Genomic DNA, 22,104 nt, shown 5'->3' on the forward strand with positions numbered 1-22,104 from the left:
GGCTAATAAAACAAGATTTTATTTACCTTAACAGACAGGCTAAATACCTCAATGGAGGAGACTGAATATGAGATGAAGTTTGGGAAGAAAACAAATAATGAATCCTAAGAATAAGTAATACTGAAAATCATAAGGAAGTAGAGCAAAGGAAACTCCTGATGAAGTGATAATGTAGAACACAATCAAATTCAACATTCTAACAGAAGAAGGAAAAACTCTCAAAGGCAAACATCAGGAAAAAAATATTCCAAAATTATTTTAGCCTTTTTATTATGGAAAATGTCAAACAGACTAGAGTACTAATTACCAAATTTCAACAATTACCACTTCAGGGCCAATTTCGTTTCACCTATGACTCCTATTTCCAGTGAATTATTTTTAAACAAATTCTAAATATCATATCAGACTATTTTTTTAAAAATTGTAACAAAATAAATATACCAAAGATTTTTGGTATGTACATTGCTTACTCTGTGTGGTGGTCTGGGAGTTAAACTTAACTGACACATTCAAGAGGCTATTAACAGAGTTTAATAAATACTTTTATAACAGAAATACAGTGAGAAGAGAAAAAGAAAATGTTTAAATTGTAATAGTCAAACAAACAACAATAAAAAAGAAAAACATGATATTAATGGTCCACAAAAATCACTTGAAAAGGGCTGGGGATATAGCTCAGTTGGTAGAGTGCTTGCCTCGAACACACAAGGCCCTGAGTTCAATTCCCAACACCACACACACACACACACACACAAAAAAAAAAAAAAAACCTTAAAAAGGGGCTGGGGTTGTTGCTCAGTGGTAGAGCGCTTGCCTGTCACACATGAGGCCCTACGGTCGATTCCCAGCACCACATTAAAAAAATAAGTAAATAAAAATAAAGATATTGTGTCCATCTATAACTAAAAAAATAATAATAAGTAAATAAAATAAAGGTATAAAAAAACTTAAAAAGACCTGGATTTGTAAGGATTTCAAAATTGATAATAAAGATTACTTAAATATATTTTTAAAAGATTCCATCTAAGTCATTTGTGGATGACAATCTATAATTAAAACAGACTTGGTAAGGATGGTAATGAGATGGAGCTGTACCTATCTAAGAGAATTCCTTTAGGAAGGAACACCTATGTTAGGGTGAAAAGAATGTACAGGAGTTAATCCACTACATGGAAAGTAGGAACTTTCCAGGCCAAATGAATGCACAGTTGCTAATGCTGGATATGAAAAGGAGAAGAGGCTTGACATATTAGAAGAAAAAAGGATATTAAAGAAGGCCAGGATGGATGTGGAGTAAAATCCTGACACAAGAGTGGTATTAACAAAGGCCAGTGAGGTAAGAGATCAGAGAGCCCCAAGAAATAACTCAGTCTACTATGGATTTATAGAGAAAACAGGGGCAAACCTAGAATTTAGTAGTCAGATATTTACTGAGATTCCATCCTATCCAGATCCTTTTCACCAACATTCTCCAAACAATAAAAATTTTAAGAGAAAATAAAAGGGAATCTGGGTTCTTATCACTTACTTTCAAATTCCATTATTAAGCTTATTCTCAGTTTGGGCTCCTTATTATTTTTCCAGTCTGTACTATTCATTTATGTTTAACCTTAGTCAATAAATTCTTTATTCATGTTTAAAAATTTGAGAAAAGGGGCTGGGATTGTGGCTCAGCGGTAGAGTTCTTGCCTAGCAAGGTCGGGACCCAGGTTCGATCCTCAGCACCACATAAAAAAAATAAAGGCATTGTATTGTGTTTATCTATACCTAAAAAAAAAATTTTTTTTTTTAATTTGAGAAAACTAAGAGTAGATTCAATTGCTTTATGAAATGAAAAAAAAGGGGGGTACATAAAAAGTTAAAATTATTATATTAGAGGTAAAAGCTCGATGATTTTCTATACAACACACGGAACTCTATCACAACAGGGTATAAGAGAAGTGGGGAGCGGATGTAAAACTGCCAAACAGAATTCCAGTTGTCGCAAACACCCTCATCATCAACAGAAATAGTTTTCAAAAAGAACAAAACAAAACATGGACTTTGTGGGTTTTGTTTTTTTTCCAAATTTTCTCTTTTAATACAGAATCTTAACTAAAATTTAAAGATGATTTTCACTAAAAATTTTAGTGCAGAATTAGAGTCAATGTGAAGAATAGGCTTATTTGGGGGCTGGGGTTGTGGCTCAGCGGTAGAGAACTTGCCTACCATGTACGAGGCCCTGGGTTCGATCCTCGGCACCACATAAAAATAAACAAACAAAATAAAGGTATTGTGTCCAACTACAACTAAAAAATAAATGTTTGTTTGTTTAAAAAAAAATAGGCTTATTTGATTGAAAACTATTAAATTTTCTTTATTAATCAAATCAATGTTTAAAACATAGTGTCTAGTATAAACAGTTTACTCTCTGGTTCTCCATCCCACCTCTGCCATAATACTTATAAACATACATAAATTATAAGTAATAAATAAAATATTTAAATAGTATGGATTTTCTTTGAATATTCTAGAATCTTATATAGAAAAGTTAACAAAAAGTAAAAATATAAATGCTTTAACATTCTAGAGGTATGTTTTCAAAGTGATGAACAGCATGTACATCTGCTATTAACAGAAGTTATGCATTGAATTCTGATATACCACTTTGAAAACTTACCAATCAGAAAATGTCATTTTTACCTCTTCTTGTCCAAATTGCTCCATAGAATCACAGTAAACTTCACTATCTGAATCACTTGTCAAATGCTGAATTCCTGAAACATCTTCAACATGATCATCATTTATATCTAAATATGAACAATTACAGAAGTAGCATAATTATATTCTAACAGAAGAAAAACACATTCCATTTTCAAACTTCACCAGCTCTATATTATGTGCATACTGAGTGACACACATGATTTACCAAGTCATACGCTTTTTTTTAATTTAAATTTAGTTAACAGTTCTTTTTTTCTGGCTTTCTTTTGTTGTTGTTGTTTAGTACCAGGGATTGAACCCAGGAGAGCTCAATCACTAAACCACACCCCCAGTCCTTTTTATATTTTGAAACAAAGTCTCATTAAATTGCTTAAGACCTCACTAAATTGCTGAGGCTGGCTTTAAACTCGAAATCCTGCTTCAACCTCCAGAGCTGCTGGGATTACAGGTGTGGACCACAGCACTGGGCTTAGTTAACAGTTCTTATTTGAAAAGATTATAAAGTATTTTACCACTGAATTCTAGAAAACACTGTCCTGCTGAAAACTTATAAAACCTAATAACCACCAAGCTCGGTGGCACATGCCTATAATTCCAGTGAATTGGGAAGCTGAGGCAGGAGGATCACAAATTTGAGGCCAGCCTCAGAAACTTAGTGAGATCCTAAGCAACTGAGCAGACCCTAATCTCAAAATAAAAAAATTTTAAAAAGGACTAGGGATATTTTTCATAATAAAGTACTCCTGACTTAAGCCCTAGTACCAAAAAAAAAAAAAAAAAGAAAAGAAAATCTATAAAGTCAGCCTATGAGGCCTAAATGAGAGATGCAACTATGCAAATTTGGTTGTTACACTAAGAAATGATATTTCTTGGTTTCTGGACTAAACTGGACCACTATTAATAATTCACCATATGTATATACAGGCCCACCCGGAGAGTCCTAGGACATGAAAAGACTATAAATTACAGGGCTGGGGATGTGGCTCAAGTGGTAGTGCACTCGCCCAGCATGCATGAGGCACTGGGTTCGATTCTCGGCACCACATAAAAATAAAATAAAGATATTGTGTCCACCTAAAACTGAAAAGTAAGCATTAAAAAAAAAAAAAGACTATAAATTAATCTTATTGACTTCAGAACAAAGGCACCATATAATCAAAGGTAGGAGAAATAATCAGGAAAAAAAAGTAATAATTTGGAAGTTTTAGTTTAAAATATATTCTGAAATATCATATGGTTAACATAAAAAAAGTTTCAATACAAATATAAAATTTCCAGCTCTTACTTCACTGTCTTTCAAAGCTATTAAACCTTGTAACATTAATCAACCCTAAGATATTAATAAATATTTATATTTTAAAATTTGAGACTATTCCTAAATATACTAAAATTATTAAAAGAATATTTTAATAATAAGATAAAGGCTAGACAAAAAAATATTTGGGGACAATACCTTGGTGAATGCAGGCAGCAATTTTTTCAGTTTGCTCCATGTTTTTATCAACAGGTTTTACGTCATCAGCACTTTGGTCACTTGGAGAAGAGTTAGCATGAATGTCATTTTGTATCTCCTGAACAAAGCTGTCTTTATCATAGCCATTCGTGATAATAATCTCCAAATTCTTATAATCTGATTTCTTCATCATCTGCTTAGCTTTTATGAGAAAATGGAGAGATAAATAAAAAGTTCACAGTAGGTCAACTTCTGATATTATGTTCTAATAAGTGCTACTCAATTCCCCACTCTATCATAATCCTTTTGAAGGGTTTCCTACTTGGATCACAGAGATGGGGAACTCCTTGAAAAGGAGCTTATTATATGTTGAGGGCTTACTCAGAAATTGTATTAGCTTCAAAAGTGTTTCAGTTCCCTGTAAGTCTTCTAAAAATAATCTTTCAAAGTCCTTATACTCTACCAGGCATAGACAAACTGCTCTAGAGAAAAGATACCTCAAAGACTGAAAAGTAAAAGCAAAACAAAGTTGTGTGGTTTGTTTTACTATATCTCTATATCCCCCTTCTAAAATAATCTTCCCATGAATCACAAACAAGGCTCCCTGAATGCAGCTCCTGTAATTCTAGTGTTTATCTTCATCAAAACTGATGCCTGGATGGGGGCTGGGGTTGTGGCTCAGTGGCAGAGCATTTGCCTAGCACATGTGAGGCCCTGGGTTTGATCCTCAGCATCACATAAAAATAAATAAGTAAAATAAAGGTATTGTCTCCAACTACAACTAAAAATAAATATATATTTAAAAAAAAAAAAAAAACTGATTCCTGGAGCCAAGCACAATGGTGCACATCTGTAATCCCAGCAACTCAGGAGGCTGAGGCAGGAGGATTCAAAATTCCAGGCCAGCCCCAGCAATTTAGGATTGAACCCAAGGCCTTTGTACCACCAAAAAAAAATTTTTTTTTAATTAAAAACATAAAAATTAAAAGCTAGTCTATTTCTCTGAATTTTTATTTATTTATTTAAAAAATATTTTTAGTTGTAGATGGACACAATATCTTGATTTTGTTTATTTAATTTTTTCATGTAGTGCTGGGAATTGAACTCAGTGTCTCACATGTGCTAGGCAAGGGCTTTACACTGAGCCACAACCCCAGCCCCTCTATTTTATTTTTGATAAGATAGTGAGAGTTTAACTTGTTTCTGGTCCTTGGTAATATAACCATGTCCATGTTGGAAACTTAATACTCTGTAATAGGGCCTTTGGTCCACCACAAACCTGAATATAAGGTCAACAACTCACATCCCACCACATGCACTAATCTTATACAGTACCATATCAGCTCAAGTCTTTGTACCTTTTCATTTTATTAGTGCAAAATTATTGGCCCATTATCCAAAGCTTACCATTATCCATTTGTTCTGCTCCTTTTACTTCTTGGGCCTCTTCTTCCTCAGACTCTGCTCCACTATCACTGCTTTCAGCTTTACCATTAACAGTCTTAGCATTTGGAGTAGAAGTTAGAACATTACCAAGATCTAAAACATGAAATGACCACTTAATCACTAATGTGGTAATATATGATAATTCTGTACTTTATAATAAAATAATTTTGAATTTTAAATATTAGAATTTTATAGATAATTAACAGTATTCTTTGACTCCAAATACATTTATATAGGCAAATTCCTTCCACTGTTAAGTTTAAAACAAAAAAGATAAAGCTATCTTAATTCCTTTATGGACAAGGCAGGTGATAAATTATTTTTAAGTTAACATCAATCAAAACAGTAAAGTTAGAGATGAAACAGTCTTCTTCAAACATATTAAATAAAGAGATATACTGTTAGCACCTGAAAACATAAATATGCTATTTTTGACCCTACCAACAATCTCATCAATATTATAGTTGGAAGCTGGGCACAGTTATAACATAACTATAAGCCCAGTTACTTTGGAGATTAAGGAAGATCGAAAATTTGAGGACAGCCACAGCAACTTAGGGAGACCCTGTCTCGAAATAAAATAAAAAGGGCTGCTGATGTAGCTTAGTGGTGGAGTGTACCTGGGTTCAATCACCAGCACACACACACACAAAAAAAAAAAAAAAACCTGTAATTCAATTCCATTCGAACAATTTTTTTCCCTTATTACCTTGAAGATTTCAGGTACATAACTCACATTCTCATGTCTTTATTATGATACATAAGAATTTCCTTAAAGCATCAATTAATGTAATGTGATCTATCAAAGCAGCAAATTGTTGTCTTAGACAAAGTTAAACCCTCAGGGTAAATATATCAGAACTTCTTCTCAAACTATAACATGCATAATCAACTGAAATCTTCTTAAGATACATATTTTGAATCAGTACGTCTGAGGTACTTCATTTCCATAAAGTTCCCATGTGTTGCCAATTCTACTAGTTTCCGGATCATGTTTTGAGGAACACAGAACACCATTTTCATCAACTCTTTTTAAAGAGATTGAAGTCTTCTTAGAAAGCCAAAAGAAGTAATTTTCCTTCATACACTTTTGGGCTTTATTTTCTGTGAAATGAATGCATTTTAGATGCTTCTCTGCATCCCAAATAATATATTAAATTCCAAAACATCATACACCTTAAATAATCAGGCCTATATTCTTATTTAAGCCTACCTAATTAAAGGAACAACAGAACAAACATTTAACTCTATTTTTACAAAATCAAGGCAGCAGCAGCATATATTTTTTGTTTGTTTCTTTTTATGGTGCCGGGGACCAAACTAGGACCTTGCACATGCTAAGTAAACAGTATTCTACCACTAAGCTGCATCCCAAGCCTAAAGTATTGTATTATGTACTAATTTTTTTTTTTCCAGTGCTGGGAATCAAACCTGGACCTTGTGCATGCTAGGCATACAAGCAGCATAGTTTCTGAATCTCCCTGACAACCAGAAAAAGGAAGAACAACAAATTTAAATAGCCAAGAAACAACCCACCCATGAACATCTTCAATAAAATGTAAACAGGAATCACCTAAACCCCCATTAAATGGATAGTTGTAACAGAAGTACTTCACAACAGAAATAGCAGTCTCATTACAGTTCTGTGATGAATTAGAAAAAGTAAAGGAAATTACTCTTGAGCCCAACTCAACATCCAAAAACCAATTAATGCAATATACCATATTAACAGACTAAAGGACAAAAGTCACATGATTATCACAATACATGAAGAAAAAAACTGAACAAATCCTATACTCTTCATGGTAAAAGTGCTAGAGAAACTAAAAATACAAGGGCATTTCCTCAATCTGATAAAAGACTTTGGAAAAACTAGGATCATATTTAATGTTAGTAAACTCCTAAAATAAGGTACAAGTCAAAAAATTGGAGAACTTATACTTTCACATTTTAAAACTTATCACATATGTATATTCTGAAAAAGACCACATGAAACCGATATATCTGTTCCACTGGGTTTAAATGTCTACTTTTAACAGGATGCTTTGTTTGGGGAAAAAAAAGGAGTCAAGATTGCAATTGGCCTGAAATTTGGCAATTCTTACAAGATTACAAACATTTCTTATTTCACTTCTAATATTATTTCTTACAGACATACTTTCAATATGTAAAATATCATGTACATAGTTAGTTACTCTCAACAGCTTTTGAAGATCAAAAAGAGCAAATCATCTAAATAGCCATCAGAATGGTCTAAGTTAAATAAATTACAGTGTAGGTCATAATTCCTTACTGACAACTCTTGGATTCAGAAATTTTTTAATTTTGCAAATGTACATGACATAGTATGTTATATAATACTTCCTATATGGAATCTCAAACAGCTCACTAAAAATAATAACATAATTATTATTTTTATATAACAATATAATCATTTTTGCAGGAAAATATGTTAGTCACACTGAATCATATAAAGAATCAAAATACCCTCATGTCATTTCAGATAAGGTTCTATTCCACAATAAGTTCATATGAGGTCAGGTTTTTATACCAAATGAGTTACAAAACAATCTTAGGTTTTCAAAGCTTTGGGGATTAATAAATTAAAGGAAAGTAATTAGTCCTGTGCACTTATAACTATCATTTACTCTTCCTTGTTTTGTACTTTATTGTTCAAGAATGCTTCTGGCCAGTAGATTAGACACTACTGAAATAGGTCAAAATTTCCACCTGCATTCTAACAGTATGCTTGATACAGAAAACATTTAAGTTTTTTTCCTCAGCTTAATAAGCATAAAGTATAAAGAGAATTATTAATATTTGGTTCCTCTGCAAAATAATATAGAATGGTGTGATTCAGAATTATGCGCAACAAACAAGCAGACACTGTCAGTTACACATGGTTTACTGCCATGAAAGACACAAACTATAAGGCCTTTTAAGAGCACAGGAAAATTACTGTTCTGAAACACTACAAATCTGTTAATTATTAAAAGATGCGTTATGAACAGGAATCCAGGCTAATTTTTAATTAAAGCATACACAATTTTCATCTAAATTTACTCTTATGGTTTCATATCATTCTGCTTTCTAAAAAAATTTAAAGAGCAAATGGTTAATGCCTGCAGATCTAGCATTTTATTTAACTCCTTCTGGTAGGCAAAACATAATCTATTGATCCTTTACTGAAAAAATGAAAATTTTTTAAAAGAGATATGTGAATTCACTGATGTCTTGTTTTTGCTTGTTTTGCTATAGTTAAGCCACACTGTAAACATGCTCATTTTAAAATTAGATAGAAAATACTTTACTCCATGGAACTGTTATTCTAATTCATACAGTAAAACTGAAAATGATTCATCAAACTTTTGTTCATACTAAGTGAACCACCTAACATGTTTAACAACAGTTAAGGTTAAAAACCTAAGGATTTATAGTATTTTAGAACTTTATACAATGTTTTTTCTTGGAAAAAAATTCCCAACCTACAATAAGTTCTACAAATTTGTGCAGAATGCTCTTGGTTTGTACATATTTTGGTTTGTACATATTAAAAACAAAATTTTTATATGGATTTCATTATTCCTACCTTCTAAATATTTAGAGATTTTCTCCAGTCGGACTGGCATGTGAAAGTAAAAATAAAAATTAGACATATAAATATTAATGCATGTATAATCTATAACTGGCCAAACTTAAAAAATAGGTAAAATAGTCCAACCTGAGGTTAAATCAGAACTCCTTCCACTCTTTTTGTCTTCTACAATTTCATAAAATGGACCTATGACATGTAGCAATTCTTCAACTTTTTCAGTCATTGGCATAGTTTCAAGAATCTGTAATCAAAAGAGACAAATATTGTAAAATTACAAACTATTAATTTGATCTGAATTAATATTAAATATCTTATGGTTTCCAATATTAATAATTTGGAAATCTGAAGTTAATTAATAAATTCTCTTAAGGATCTATATTAATTATATGCCTAATATATACATACTCCTAGAAAAGTTGTAAGTATATTAAAGATCTAAAAAGTGTTCTTATTTATTTATTTTGTTTTTTAGTTGTAGTTGGACACAATACCTTTATTTTAAAATTATGTGGTCCTGAGGATCGAACCCAGTGCCCCACACGTGCTAAGCGAGTGCTCTACTGCTGAACCACAACTCCAGCTTCTTATTTATTTATTTTTATTCGTGCATTACAATTATACATAATAATGGGATTTTGGGGTGTGTTATTGGGAATTGAACCGAGGGGTGATCTACCACTGAGCTAAACTCCCAGACTCTCTTTCCTTTTTTTTTTTTTTTCTAATTTTTATTTTGAGACAGGTCTTGCTAAATTGCTGAAGATGGCCTCAAATTTAACAATCTTCTTGTCTCAGCCTCCCAAATTGCTGAGATTATATATGTCTGCACTACCCCACCTGGCTGTTTACGTGTATTTTTTAAAAAGCATGTATTTATATTTTTTAAACTCACAGCAGGTCTGGACTCATTAGTCACTCTCCTTGCTTTACTGTTCATTTACTGCCTGTCTTTCACAATAGAATATAAGCTCAATGCAAAAGGACCTTCATCTAGTTTTGTTCACTCCCGTTTTTAGTGTCTAGCATATAAAAAGTATTTAAAAAACTGGTTTAAAACTCTAAAATTCTTATTCAAATAACATGCTTTTATTTTTAAACCAGATACAGAGTAGATCATCAGTAATCTATGATTATAAACAAGTCTGATATTATTTTAAGCTGAGATAATACCCATAACATCACCACCCTCAGTGTGTTCCGATATGGAAGATAGGTTTTTGGGAGAGACTATACCAAATGAACAACAGTAACAATAACTGGTTTTAGAGATTATCTTTTGATTTTATAGCTCATAGTAAGTTATCTATGTTCCTATCAGTGTAAAGGAGTAAAAAATTGTTTATTCAGAAAATTTCTTTTTGCTAAGAAAATACTTGTTCTGAGGCTGAGAGCAGTCATGAGGGAAAATTTTATAACTTACTATATATATATTTAGGTTACAGTAATAATTTTAAGAATTAGATTCAAGTTAAAAACTGAAACTATGGGGTAGTGTTTATTTTGAAGTAACCAAAATCACAGCTAATATGCCAGAGATATAACTGAAAACAAGTCAGCACTTTTTTCACTACCCCATATTGCCACAACATGAATATTGATTTAGCAGAATCTGGTAAGGCAACCAGATACCTATCCTGAACCTCATTCAACACCTCCTTTGATCTTCCTCCAGAACAGATCTCTATTAGTTCTCTCATTAAAGCGATTTACAAACCACCAAAACAAAAAAAACCTCCCTCCTTAAACTCTAATTTGTCCTGAGCTACTCAGTTCAGTGTTTAGGTTCCCCCATGCCCCATAAAATAAGAGTGAACTTTGGAGTTGAAATGTCAGAACTAAATAAATGGAGTATGTACCAACACTAAACAAATATAAACAGTATTCTTTCAGTAAGGCAGAACCTTCAGTAGAAATGACACAAGTGGCCACCACAAGACCTATCTAGAATTTAATTTTCTGATGAAGAAACTAGAAATCAACAACCAAAAAAATTCTCTCCCTTTCAACAATGCTGAAATACAAAAAAAGGTACACACATGCATGTGTTCAGGCACACACGAGACGTATAGGAAGAGAGAGGCGTACACATATACATACAAGAGATAAAAACAGAGACACACACCCAAAGTCAAACAAGGAGACACAGGCAAATCTCAGTCTAGAAGAGGTAGTACTCATCCACAGAGAGTTCATTTCAAGTTTTAAGTTAATAAAATTAGTTCAAGCGTAGACTTCTTTTTTTTAATATTTTTTAAGTTGTTGATGGACCTTTATTTTATTTATTTCAATGTGGTGCTGAGAATTGAACCTGGTGCCTCACACATGCTAGGTAAGTGCTCTACCACTGAGCTATACAACCCCAGCTCCCCAAGTGCAGACTTTTAACGGTAAGCTGCATGGACTGTAGAAAAACAGCATTCAAAGCACAGTAATTTTTCTAGATATATCCAGCAGTTTCCTCAAAGAGACACATCATTTTTAGGTGATAAAAATATACTTGGAAAGATACATATATGCTTTATTAAAGCAAAGAAAAAATTCCTCAGGTTTTTGTCTACAATGAACATATCTTTTAAAGTTACCCAAGTCCCAATGCTTAATCTCTGTTCAATAATCTTAGTAATCACAAATTTAGTCTCTCCAGTGCTTCTGACCTTCTGAGGAGACTCACAGATATCAATCCCAAGTATGCCAATGATTAGAAAAGTCTATCGCCCACACAAAGTAAAGAAATTGGCATCCTGCTTTTTCCCTCAGTCTCTAAAAGATATTTATCATGAGTCAAATCTTAAAAATACAAGTCAACTCAAAACTCAGAGAAAGTCAGTGCTCTAGACTTGTGTAGCTCTAAACTAGACCCTCAGCCATGGTAACTTCAGGTTCTATCCTTTATAAGATCCCACTCTAATCCTCCCTCTATTACAGCAGATATCCAATCCTCTTAGAAATCCTGACACAATTAATCTGGAGTCATGCAAGGGCATCTGTACCAGTGAGTCTAATGTGCAGACAGGATTAAGTACACTGATTTCTCTTTAAATTCCACAGACAAAATGTATATTATTCAAGTGTTAAATGAATATTCTGGAAATCCCCATAAGATTTTGTAAAACTGTATAAAAAATAGGATTTTATACTTCCCATTGATTATATATCAAAATAAACTTCAAAGAAATGGATTTTTCCCTAAAACCATCTTACTTACTTTATTCACTCAAAGCTAAAACAATTTTGGATTCCAGCAACTTTTTTGGTGATATTTTACTGGACAATTTTATAAATTATGATAAGCAATATTCTACCAAACAGGATCCATTATAAAACACAAATTAATAAGGCTCCTAAAACCCATGAAATGAGATTTATATTCTAAAGAGTAATGGTACAATGATTTATGAACTATGAAACATGATTTAATGACTGCTTCAATTAGTAAATTATTAGAAAAAGTTACATAGAAACATGCAATTTTTTTATACCTTTATTTTTTTATGTGGTGCTGAGGATCGAACCCAGGGCCTCACACATGCTAGGCGAGCACTCCACTGCTGAGCCACAACCCCAGCCCCTAGAAAGATGCAGTTTTATCTACTGATGTTCATAAGCTGAACTCTGAATGTAATTTAAGACTTATCACATTTTCAATCTATAGGTATTTAATATTTTAGATTTAACTCTAAAAGTTTACTATAAACTTTGTTATTTGTAATAGAAAATGAAAATTTTAAAGCCTATTGAAGATAGTTTGTTTTTTTTAAATAGAGAAATAACTATAAAAACTCATATATGGAAGAAGTATTTTAAGACAGCTAAAAGGCAACACTATAGTTTAAATGAGGGTGGAATGTACATTGTTTTATCCCCTTCTTACTTTAAATTGTGACAACATTAATTAGTAAAACTGGATAGGAAAAATATGTAAATTTTGCTTAATGTGGCAATTCAACCTTATACTATAGAAGTATATCCTCAAAATTATAATGACATTTAAAGTACAGAGAAAGAAATAGGGGGCTGGGGCTATAGCTTCAGTGGCAGAGCGCTTTCCTAGCCTGTGTAAGGCAGTGAGTTCAATCCTTAGCACCACATAAATATAAATAAAATAAAGGCATGCTGTTGATCTAAAAAAAAAAAAAGAGAGAGAGAGAGAGAACAAAAAAAGAGAGAGAAAAGAAAAAGGAATAGTTATCAAACCAAACCAAAAAGGTTTTGAATTTTCTTTCTCTGATTTGAAGGGCTCTTTTTTTATTGTATTAATGATATAGATAACAGCCAAAAGAATTAAACTCTGCCCTCTACCATAAAGTCCACTAAATAAAAATTGTGAAAATGTAACAAAGGGCACCACTTGAGCAGTGCAGAAGAGAAACAACTAGCGATTGATACCATTGAGCCATATGGCAAAAAAAACTATTCCTTTTTTACAGATTTTCTTTATGTTTAAAGATAATTTATTTAAGGTTTTCAAACAGAAATAGATTTCACAACTTCTGACCCATGCCCAATATAAAATTCATGATTTTTTCATAAATGTATTCCTCAAAACAATGCCTTAGTCTCATGTGGTGGCACATGCCTGTAATCCCAGCGACTAAGGAGGCTGAAGCAGGAGGATTCCAAGTTCAAAGCTAGCCTCAGCAACTTAGCAAGGCCTTAAGCAACTTAGTAAGACTCTATCTTAAAATAAAAAAGGTTTGGGAATGTCTCTCAGTGGTAAAGAGTCCCTGAGTCCAATCCCCAGTACCAAAAACAAAACAAAATGCCTTTGATAGACTTAAAAGAGCTAGTTAAAAAGGAATGCCCTCCTCTGTAGTCCACAGGAATCCTAAAAGCATCATTATCCTTTTCTGCCTTTAAAGGAACTATGCATTCACAGAAAAATGCTTGTTACTAGTAAGTCCACTGATGAAAATGCATCAATTTAGCAGTCAAAACTTGTAAGAGAACATTGCTGGGGAGTCTTCGTAACTTTTCCTCCCAAATACAATGTTCCAAACCTGAAATGCTCTTCAGACAGACCAGCACTTACAAGACTCCCAAGTAAGAGACACCAATATTTTCAAAGATTTGTTGGGCAAATATTTATATATATTTTTCCAAGATTCCTATTTCTGTACTTTTTCCAGAAGTTGACTACAGGGAAAGAAAGATGTAAAAAAAAAAAGCTAAAATATCCCTACAATATAGGATCTTAAGGAAAAAAATACTCCTGTTAAGATGAACTTTAACAAAGTACATAAAGTTCAAATAAACTTAATAATCTAGATTCTATAGTAATGTACTACAATCTCCTTGTTCTTGAAAACAAAGCAGCTAATTTGTCTAATAAAAGTAAATTAGAGGGGCTGGGGATGTGGTTCAAGCAGTATCCTGCTCGCCTGGCATGCGCGGCGCTGGGTTCGATCTTCAGCACCACATAAAAAATAAATAAATAAATAAAGATGTTGTGTCCGCCAAAAACTGAAAAATAAATATTAAAAAATTCTCTTTCTCTATCTCTCTCAAAAAAAAAAGTAAATTAGAGCTGCTCTGAATATTGTTATTTTCAACTATAAATTATTTTCCCTACCTTTTTCATTTCTTCAACATATGCAATCATGGCTTCTTCCTTGGTCATATCACCCAAAGAACTCCAAGCATCCCTAGCAATGAAAATACATAAAAACAATAAAAAAAAATAACTGATTTTTCAATTGTAGAGAATACAACTTATAGTTGACACTATATGGTCAATTAATTTAAAATAGGTTCTACTTAAAGCCATATTATGTTTCCAAAAAAAATCTCATTAACAAATATGTCACCTGGAAGAGAACTATCAAAACAAAAAGAACTGGCAAATTAAATAGCATTAAAACAATAAGTAAATAACCTATCCAGACATTAATAGGTCACAGAAACTGTAAGCTACTCATAAATATTGCCCAAGAATTCTTTAAAAGTTTTTACATATAATTATACCAAACAGTAGTGGAAATGAACATTTTAGAAGTCTACTGTCACAGCCATGTTTTAAATGAATAGAAGTTTTGGTTAAAAGTTTCCACTAATTTAAATAAGAGTAATGTATACACTAGAACAAAAACTAAAAATGGTTCCTTATTTCTAAAAGAATGAAAATATGAAGGTAAGAAAATGTTTAAATTCCTTGAAATGTTTGCCTAATATGAAAATCTCTATTTTTATACATTTTTCCCAGAAGGAATTTAACTTCACTGAAGTTCAATTCTAGGGAAAAAATGTTAAGCAAATAAATAAATTTTCTTGAAACAAAGAACATATTGAGATTTCGTTTAACCTATTACTTTATTATAATTCATAAAGATCTTACTGGAAGTACCATATTTAGTACTTTTAGTGGCTCTTAAACATGCTTCATCAATTAACATACTTGGTTATAAGGTACAGTTGAAAATGGACTTTTGTGAGACATTTGTAAAGTGTGCAATGGTATTTTAAAAATATCAAATGTTAGTGGACTGGGAAAATGATAACAACATCAATAACTTATCATTCTTTAATTGTATTAAAAACCAAATTTCTACTCAAATGCAGTGGCTCAGAGGTAATAACTGAGATAAAAAGTTAACATGGCAGTACCTGAGTCATATTTCTAGTTACATATTATCTGAAAGGCTCAAAGCAAACAGTATCAGTTGATGAGCAAAAGTCATTACTTTTCTTGGCAGCCAAAAGAGGCAGGAAAGTTTATCTCTTACTTAGTTCAAGAGTTGCTTTGAGATTTAAAAAAAGAAAAACTATAAGAAGATGAACTGAAAATCCTTTATGTTTTTGATGCACCTATCCTCTTGGTTTTACTGTTTTCTTGTCTTGCCCAAGATTTTCCTATTTGTGTAAGTAAGACTGTGTGAAGAGCACCTAGAGAACAAAAACTGTATGCAGTACACCTAGGATATTTTATGCACTGAATAGTATATAACCACATAAGTAATAGTGTGGGATAATTATTAAAATTGAAATCCTTTCTTGGCTCTATAAATGAAATTACCATTTATATCTTCCAATAGGATCCCAGAATCCAGGTCTTGAAAGCTTACAGGGTCCTTCAGTTGCCTGTTTATAGAAGCTATAGAACTTGAGCATCATTTCATTTGTTGGCTGGAATGAACCTATTGGAAACATACATTAAATACAAATTACTTGGGGAATAACACTGATAACCCATGGTTGTATATTAGCTTAGCCATGCAGTACTATAGTGATCTGATATTTGAATAGTCAGATAATTTTTTCTATCTTAGAAACAAAAGTTATGGCAGTTTTATTAGTTACTCTGCTCCTATGATTAAAAAAAAAAAAAATCTCTGAAACTTTAAACGTAAACAATGTTAAACACAATTCAGAGGCCTGGGAGGCCGAGGCAGAAGGATTTTGAGTTCAAAGCCACCCTCAGCAACTTAGCAAGGCCCTAAGCAACTTAGTGAAACTGTCTCAAAATAAAAATTAAAAAGGGCCGGGGATGTGTCTTCACACAGTCTTACACAAATAGGAAAATCTTGGGCAGGACAAGAAAACAAGATGTTTAAGCATCTCTGGGTTTAATATCTGTACCAAAAATAAATAAGTAAGTAAGCCAGTCAGTCAGTAAGTAAATAAGTAAGTAAATAAATAAAATGAATAAACACTCTAAGGGTATAACCAAAATAACCAAAAATAACCAGAAAACATCACATAAAATATATGGAAGTATAGGGCTGGGGTTGCAGTTCAGTGGTAGAGCGCTTGCCTAGCACATGCAAGACCCTGGGTTCGATCCTCAGCACCACATAAAAATAAATAAATTAAATAAAAGGTTTTATGTCCATCTACAAATAAAAAAAATTAAAATATGGAAGTACAGAATAATGTTATTAAGCAAAATAAAGCTTGTGAAAAATCAAAACTGACTAGCATAAATGAAAAAAAGTTAGAAACATACTTTGGTTAATAAAGTATCAACAGTAAAAAATCAAACTCCTCTTGGCCAAATTTCAATTTCCCACTGGATAAGGAACTTCAGCTAAAGCCAACCAGTGTGTACTTTAGTGGAAAAAGAACTAATGCAATATAAAACAGATTTCTCAATTTTTACCTTTGTAATTTTGGTTATATCAGTTTTTTGAAGATAAGTCTTCATATATGCTTCTAGCATATCTATCAATATTCATAACCTCTTTTATATTTGAAATTTTCAAAGTATAAAATCAAGTACCATGAATTGGAATATAATTTTTTTCCCCACACTGTGACAATTCAGGGGCTCTCTGAGATCCTCAGATCATCCTCAGCCCTTCTTATTTTTTAAAATTTATTCTAATTTTCATATACAACAGCAGAATGCATTACAATTCATGTTATACAAATAGAGCACAATTTTTCATCTCTCGGGTTGTACACAAAGTAGAGTTACACCATCGTGTCTTCATACATGCTTCTTATTTTTTATTTTGAAATGCTGTCTCACTAGGTTGCTGAGGCTGGCCTCAAATTTGTAATTCTCTTGTTTCAGCCTCCAGAGTCAATGGGATTACAGGTGTGTGCCACCACATCCAGCTACAATACTCTTAAAATGAAGAACTGGAATGCTAGTTTTTTTGTTAATAGATAACTGGCTAGATAATTATGATACACACAAGTAACAGAATATTATAATGATAGCCCTAATAATGGCTTGATAAATTTCATGATCTTCTATAAAGTATAGGTTAAAAACGGCATATACAATATGATCTATTTTTACAAAATAAGAATTTACATACATGAAAAATACATCAAAAGGCTATACATAAAAATGTTAAAAGGAGCTATCTCTGGATAGTAGATACACAGATTATTTTATTTTCCTTTTTACTTATCTATGTTAATTTTTTTTTTTTTTTCAGTATTAGGGACTAAACATGCTTAGTAAGCACTCTATCTCTGAGTTACATCCTCAATTTTCTTTTACTTTGAAACAGGGTCTCATTAAGTTGCCCAGGCTGTCCTTGAACTTGAGATCCTCCTGCCTCAGCCTCCTGAATAGGTGGAATTACAGGCATATGCCACCACACCTGGCATTTGTTTAAATTTTTAACATTAGTGCATATTACTTTCAAAGCAAAAATTATTATACAAATAAAAACTGTAAGAAGGTATTTTGAAAACTTCATGACTTCATACTAAACAGATAACATGTGAATCAAAAGCTATTCATTTATAAAAATGGAAATTACAACACTGACAAACTGAGAACTGGTGTTTCAGGTCTAATCAAGAATGAATAATTGGGGCTGGGGTTGTGGCTCAGAGGTGGAGCACTCATCTAGCACATGTGAAGCCCTGGATTCAATCCTCAGCACCACATAAAAATAAGTAAATAAAATAAAGGTATTGTTTCCAACTACTTCCAAAAAAATAAAAAAATGTTTTTAAAAAAAGAATGAATAATTAATTCCCAATCACAATAACAATTATCTATATAATATAGACACATTTGGGAGTATCTACTAGATAAAGTGTTTCAATGATATAGTTGTTTTTTATGCAACAGAGGAAAAAAATGCAGAAAAAATTGTTAAAAATGGTTACCAATGAGTAACACAAATCTACATTTGAAAATTCAAAAACCTCATCTCTTAATGTCTTCAGTAAGCCAACAAAGTAAGATATTTTTTGTGTGTGGTGCTTGAGATTGAATCCAGGGCCTTGTGCATTTGAGGTAAGCATTCTATCAACTGAGCTATACCCCCAGCCCACAAAGTTAAGATTTAAAGGTTTAATAGGCTTGGCTCAATGACACATACTTTATATTAAAAAAAAAAAAAAAAAAATTGCAGGATGCAATGGCACTCTCCTGTAATCCTAGAAACTTGTTAGACTGAAGCAGGAGGGATACAAGTTCAAAGCGAATCTCAGCAATTTAGTGAGGCCCTAAGCAACTTAGCAAGATCCTTAGCTCAAGTGCCCTGGTTTCCATCCCTGGTACCAAAAAAAAAAAAACCCAAACAAAAAAATTATTGAACATATTCTGCGCTGTAAGATTGCAGACAAAGTATGATGTATCTGATCTTTTGTCTTTGAGGCACTCACATGACATACTTAATATATGTGTTTGAAATATTATCTAAGAATTTATATTTCTAAAGATCAAAGTCATTATTGCACTTAGCAAGACCCTAACCAACTTAGCTAAACCCTGTCTCAAAATAAAATTGTTAAAGCTGGGAATGGTGATGCACACCTGTGATCCCAGCAGCTCAGGAAGTAGAGGCAGAAGAATCTCAAGTTCAGGGCCAGTCTCAGCAATTTAGTGAGGCTCTAAGCAACTTAGAAAGACCCTGTTTCAAAATAAAAAATAAAAAGTGCTGGGAATATGGCTCAGTGATTAAGCACCCTTGGGCTCAATCCCCACTACCAAAAAAAAAAAAAAAAGCATTTATTATTAAATATTAAGCAATAAAAACAAAACTATAAGATTTTGCTTTTTGTAAAATAGATCAGACCAGACCAATTTTAAAAAACAGTGTTTTATAAAAATATTTAATAATTCCTGTGAACCAAAATAAACTTTCCCTCCTGAAAAAAATTAATTTAAAATAAAAATATTTAATAATTCATTATAACAAACTTGTGGCTCAATGAATATTACTTCAGTTTCAGAAAAATAACATGATCTTTGTGTGGAGCCAGTGGGGGGACAGATGCTGGAGATCACACTCAGGGTATCCTGCATGCTAAGTCTGAACTTCACCACTAAGCTACACCTCCAGTACTATTGTTAATTTTAACTTTGTAATAATGCCTTCTAAAATGTTAAGTAAATACAAACTCTTTTAATTTACATGAGTTTTTTTAGTAAGTTGACTAAAATGTTAAAAAAAAAAAAAGTAAGCTGAAGACATTAAGTCTAGCTTTTTCAATTTTCAAAAAACTTGTACTACTTATAAAAAAACTCTTGGAATCATACCTTTCTATAAACACTCTTAACCTAACATTAAAATATCAATACTTAAATAAATTCCTATGTTATTTGTATACATTCTGTTTCTTCTAGCTTAACTTTCAATCCTCTCTATGACCTCCTTCAATGGAATGTTTGAAAGTATAAAAGAATCAGGAGACTAAAGCAGAGAATCACAAATTCAGTGCAAAATAAAAAAAGTTTAAAGGGCTGGGGATATACCTCAGAGCCTCCCTAAGTTCAATACAAAGTTGGGGGCGGGGGCCGGATTACAAAAGGGAACATTATTTTTTCTGTACATTTGTTTTCATAACTTTCTTTTATCTTTTTTCCAAGGGTGTCACTAGGATTGAACCCAGGGCATCATTCAGCTTAAGTACCAGCTCTACAAAACTTTCTGAATCTGCACTTAGCAAATTTTTGAGTGAACTGTATTGAAGATTCATTACTTAGCCAAATATGATTAATGAAAACCAAGAAGATGATATTAAATACTCTAGTAATATGTTTATATAGTCAGGTTTCCCACTCTGGTACAGTAATAGTGCTTAAAAGCATTTTTAAAAATTAGTTTATGATTTTAAATAATCCATATGATGCAAAGGACATGAATTGCAAAGTGAAAGTCTCCCTCCCCAAGCCACTCTACTTAGAAAAGGGGGGAAAAAATAATGGCTGAAAACTTTCCAACACTGCCCAAAAATAAAATTACAATTTACAGTTTACAAACTGTAAACAGGATAAATAAGAAGAAAAAAACACATCTAAACACATCATAGTCAAATTACTGAAAACCAAAGATAAACAGAGAAATGACATACTAAAAGAAAGAGAACAATAGATCTGACTTTCCCCACAAGCTGCAAAGAAGGTCCAATATAGGTATATGTTAAACAAAACAAAACAAAACAAAATGCTAATACAACGGAATAGCAGCCAAAAAAAGTATTATATTTATTAAAATAAATCATTTTACAAATGAATATTGCTGTTTTTTCCTTTCCTTTACTTCTTCCTTTCTCTTACTTCATAGCAAAAGTTTTCAAAAGGTTTGAATTGTAGATTTTCGAGTATATGGTACCAGGTATCCCATCCCAGATTTTTTTTTTTAACAAATCCGCAGTCATTAAATGAGAAGACTTTCGTTTTTAACTATCTAAACAACTTAAAATGTGGATAACATTTGTCTGTGGCTTCAAAGATCAGCAGGTCGTTAATTCATATTCAATATCTCCCCTACCAATTACATGCCTTTACAACACAGGAAAAAAGTAGGCTAAATAAGCCAGGCTCGAACCAGAAAGAAGGTTAAAAAAGGTGAGGTTTAGAGACCTTGGGCCTCGTCGGAAGGCTTCTCCAGCGGGGCCCAGTGCACGTACCATTTTTCGGCAAACTCTGGATCACCTTCACGGCCGCCTCAAACCTGGTTTCATGGACCGATCTAGTGTCCGCCATCTCCAGCCGCCAGCGCGGGCCCCGGTCCCAAGATCGGTCGGCAGGAATCAGGCAGCAGCAGCAGCACCAGCTTTCCCAGGAGCCTGCATGAAACTGGAACATGCAGCGCAGCCGCGGATCAACATGCCCCAAAGGGAGGAGGCCTAGGAGCGCAGCTGGTCAGTTCCCTTTTGCCCTGCTCTATCCAGGCCACACAGATCGAGGTGGCCTTGCTCCTTCCTCCCCGGGGCGTGACTAAGAACCAGAACCCTGCCCGCGACGACAGAAAATTAACTCACCGAGAGGAAGAGCATCTCTAGCAGAAGGCAGAGGGGGTCCGGCCACCGGTGGTCGCGGAGCCGCTCTCCCACTCGAAGGACTCTGGCCGAGCAACCACACCCCCCATTCCCGCGGAGTCGGTCTTTCAATCGGCACCCTGCCCACAGCCCCGCCCCGGAGTCACCGCAGGACCCACCAGCTGTCGCAGCCGCCGCTGCCGCCGCTGCCGCCGCGAAGCAAACCCCACCCACCCAC

The 22,104-nt window shown here is 33.2% G+C and overlaps 1 protein-coding gene across 5 annotated transcripts in view; it reads right to left on the reverse strand.

Annotated features, from left to right (window-relative positions):
* Positions 1 to 22,104, reverse strand: part of Acbd5 (acyl-CoA binding domain containing 5) — a 45,183-nt gene that overhangs the window by 22,057 nt on the left and 1,022 nt on the right. For 2 of the 5 annotated variants that reach the window (XM_071599812.1, XM_071599811.1), the window contains exons 1-8: positions 21,870 to 21,986; positions 21,516 to 21,684; positions 16,207 to 16,327; positions 14,767 to 14,839; positions 9,324 to 9,438; positions 5,564 to 5,695; positions 4,157 to 4,357; positions 2,683 to 2,789 (exon numbers count right to left, since the gene is read on the reverse strand). In XM_071599812.1, the coding sequence (XP_071455913.1) occupies positions 2,683 to 2,789; positions 4,157 to 4,357; positions 5,564 to 5,695; positions 9,324 to 9,438; positions 14,767 to 14,839; positions 16,207 to 16,327; positions 21,516 to 21,684; positions 21,870 to 21,884 (933 nt within the window). In that variant the 5' untranslated portion in view covers positions 21,885 to 21,986. Of the gene's footprint in view, positions 1 to 2,682; positions 2,790 to 4,156; positions 4,358 to 5,563; positions 5,696 to 9,323; positions 9,439 to 14,766; positions 14,840 to 16,206; positions 16,328 to 21,515; positions 21,685 to 21,869; positions 22,007 to 22,104 lie in introns of those variants that run through there. The other 3 variants (XM_071599815.1, XM_071599813.1, XM_071599814.1) reach the window with 3 other exon arrangements.

The sequence above is a fragment of the Marmota flaviventris genome, chromosome 12, assembly GCF_047511675.1.
Source record: "Marmota flaviventris isolate mMarFla1 chromosome 12, mMarFla1.hap1, whole genome shotgun sequence".
NCBI classification, from domain to species: domain Eukaryota; kingdom Metazoa; phylum Chordata; class Mammalia; order Rodentia; family Sciuridae; genus Marmota; species Marmota flaviventris.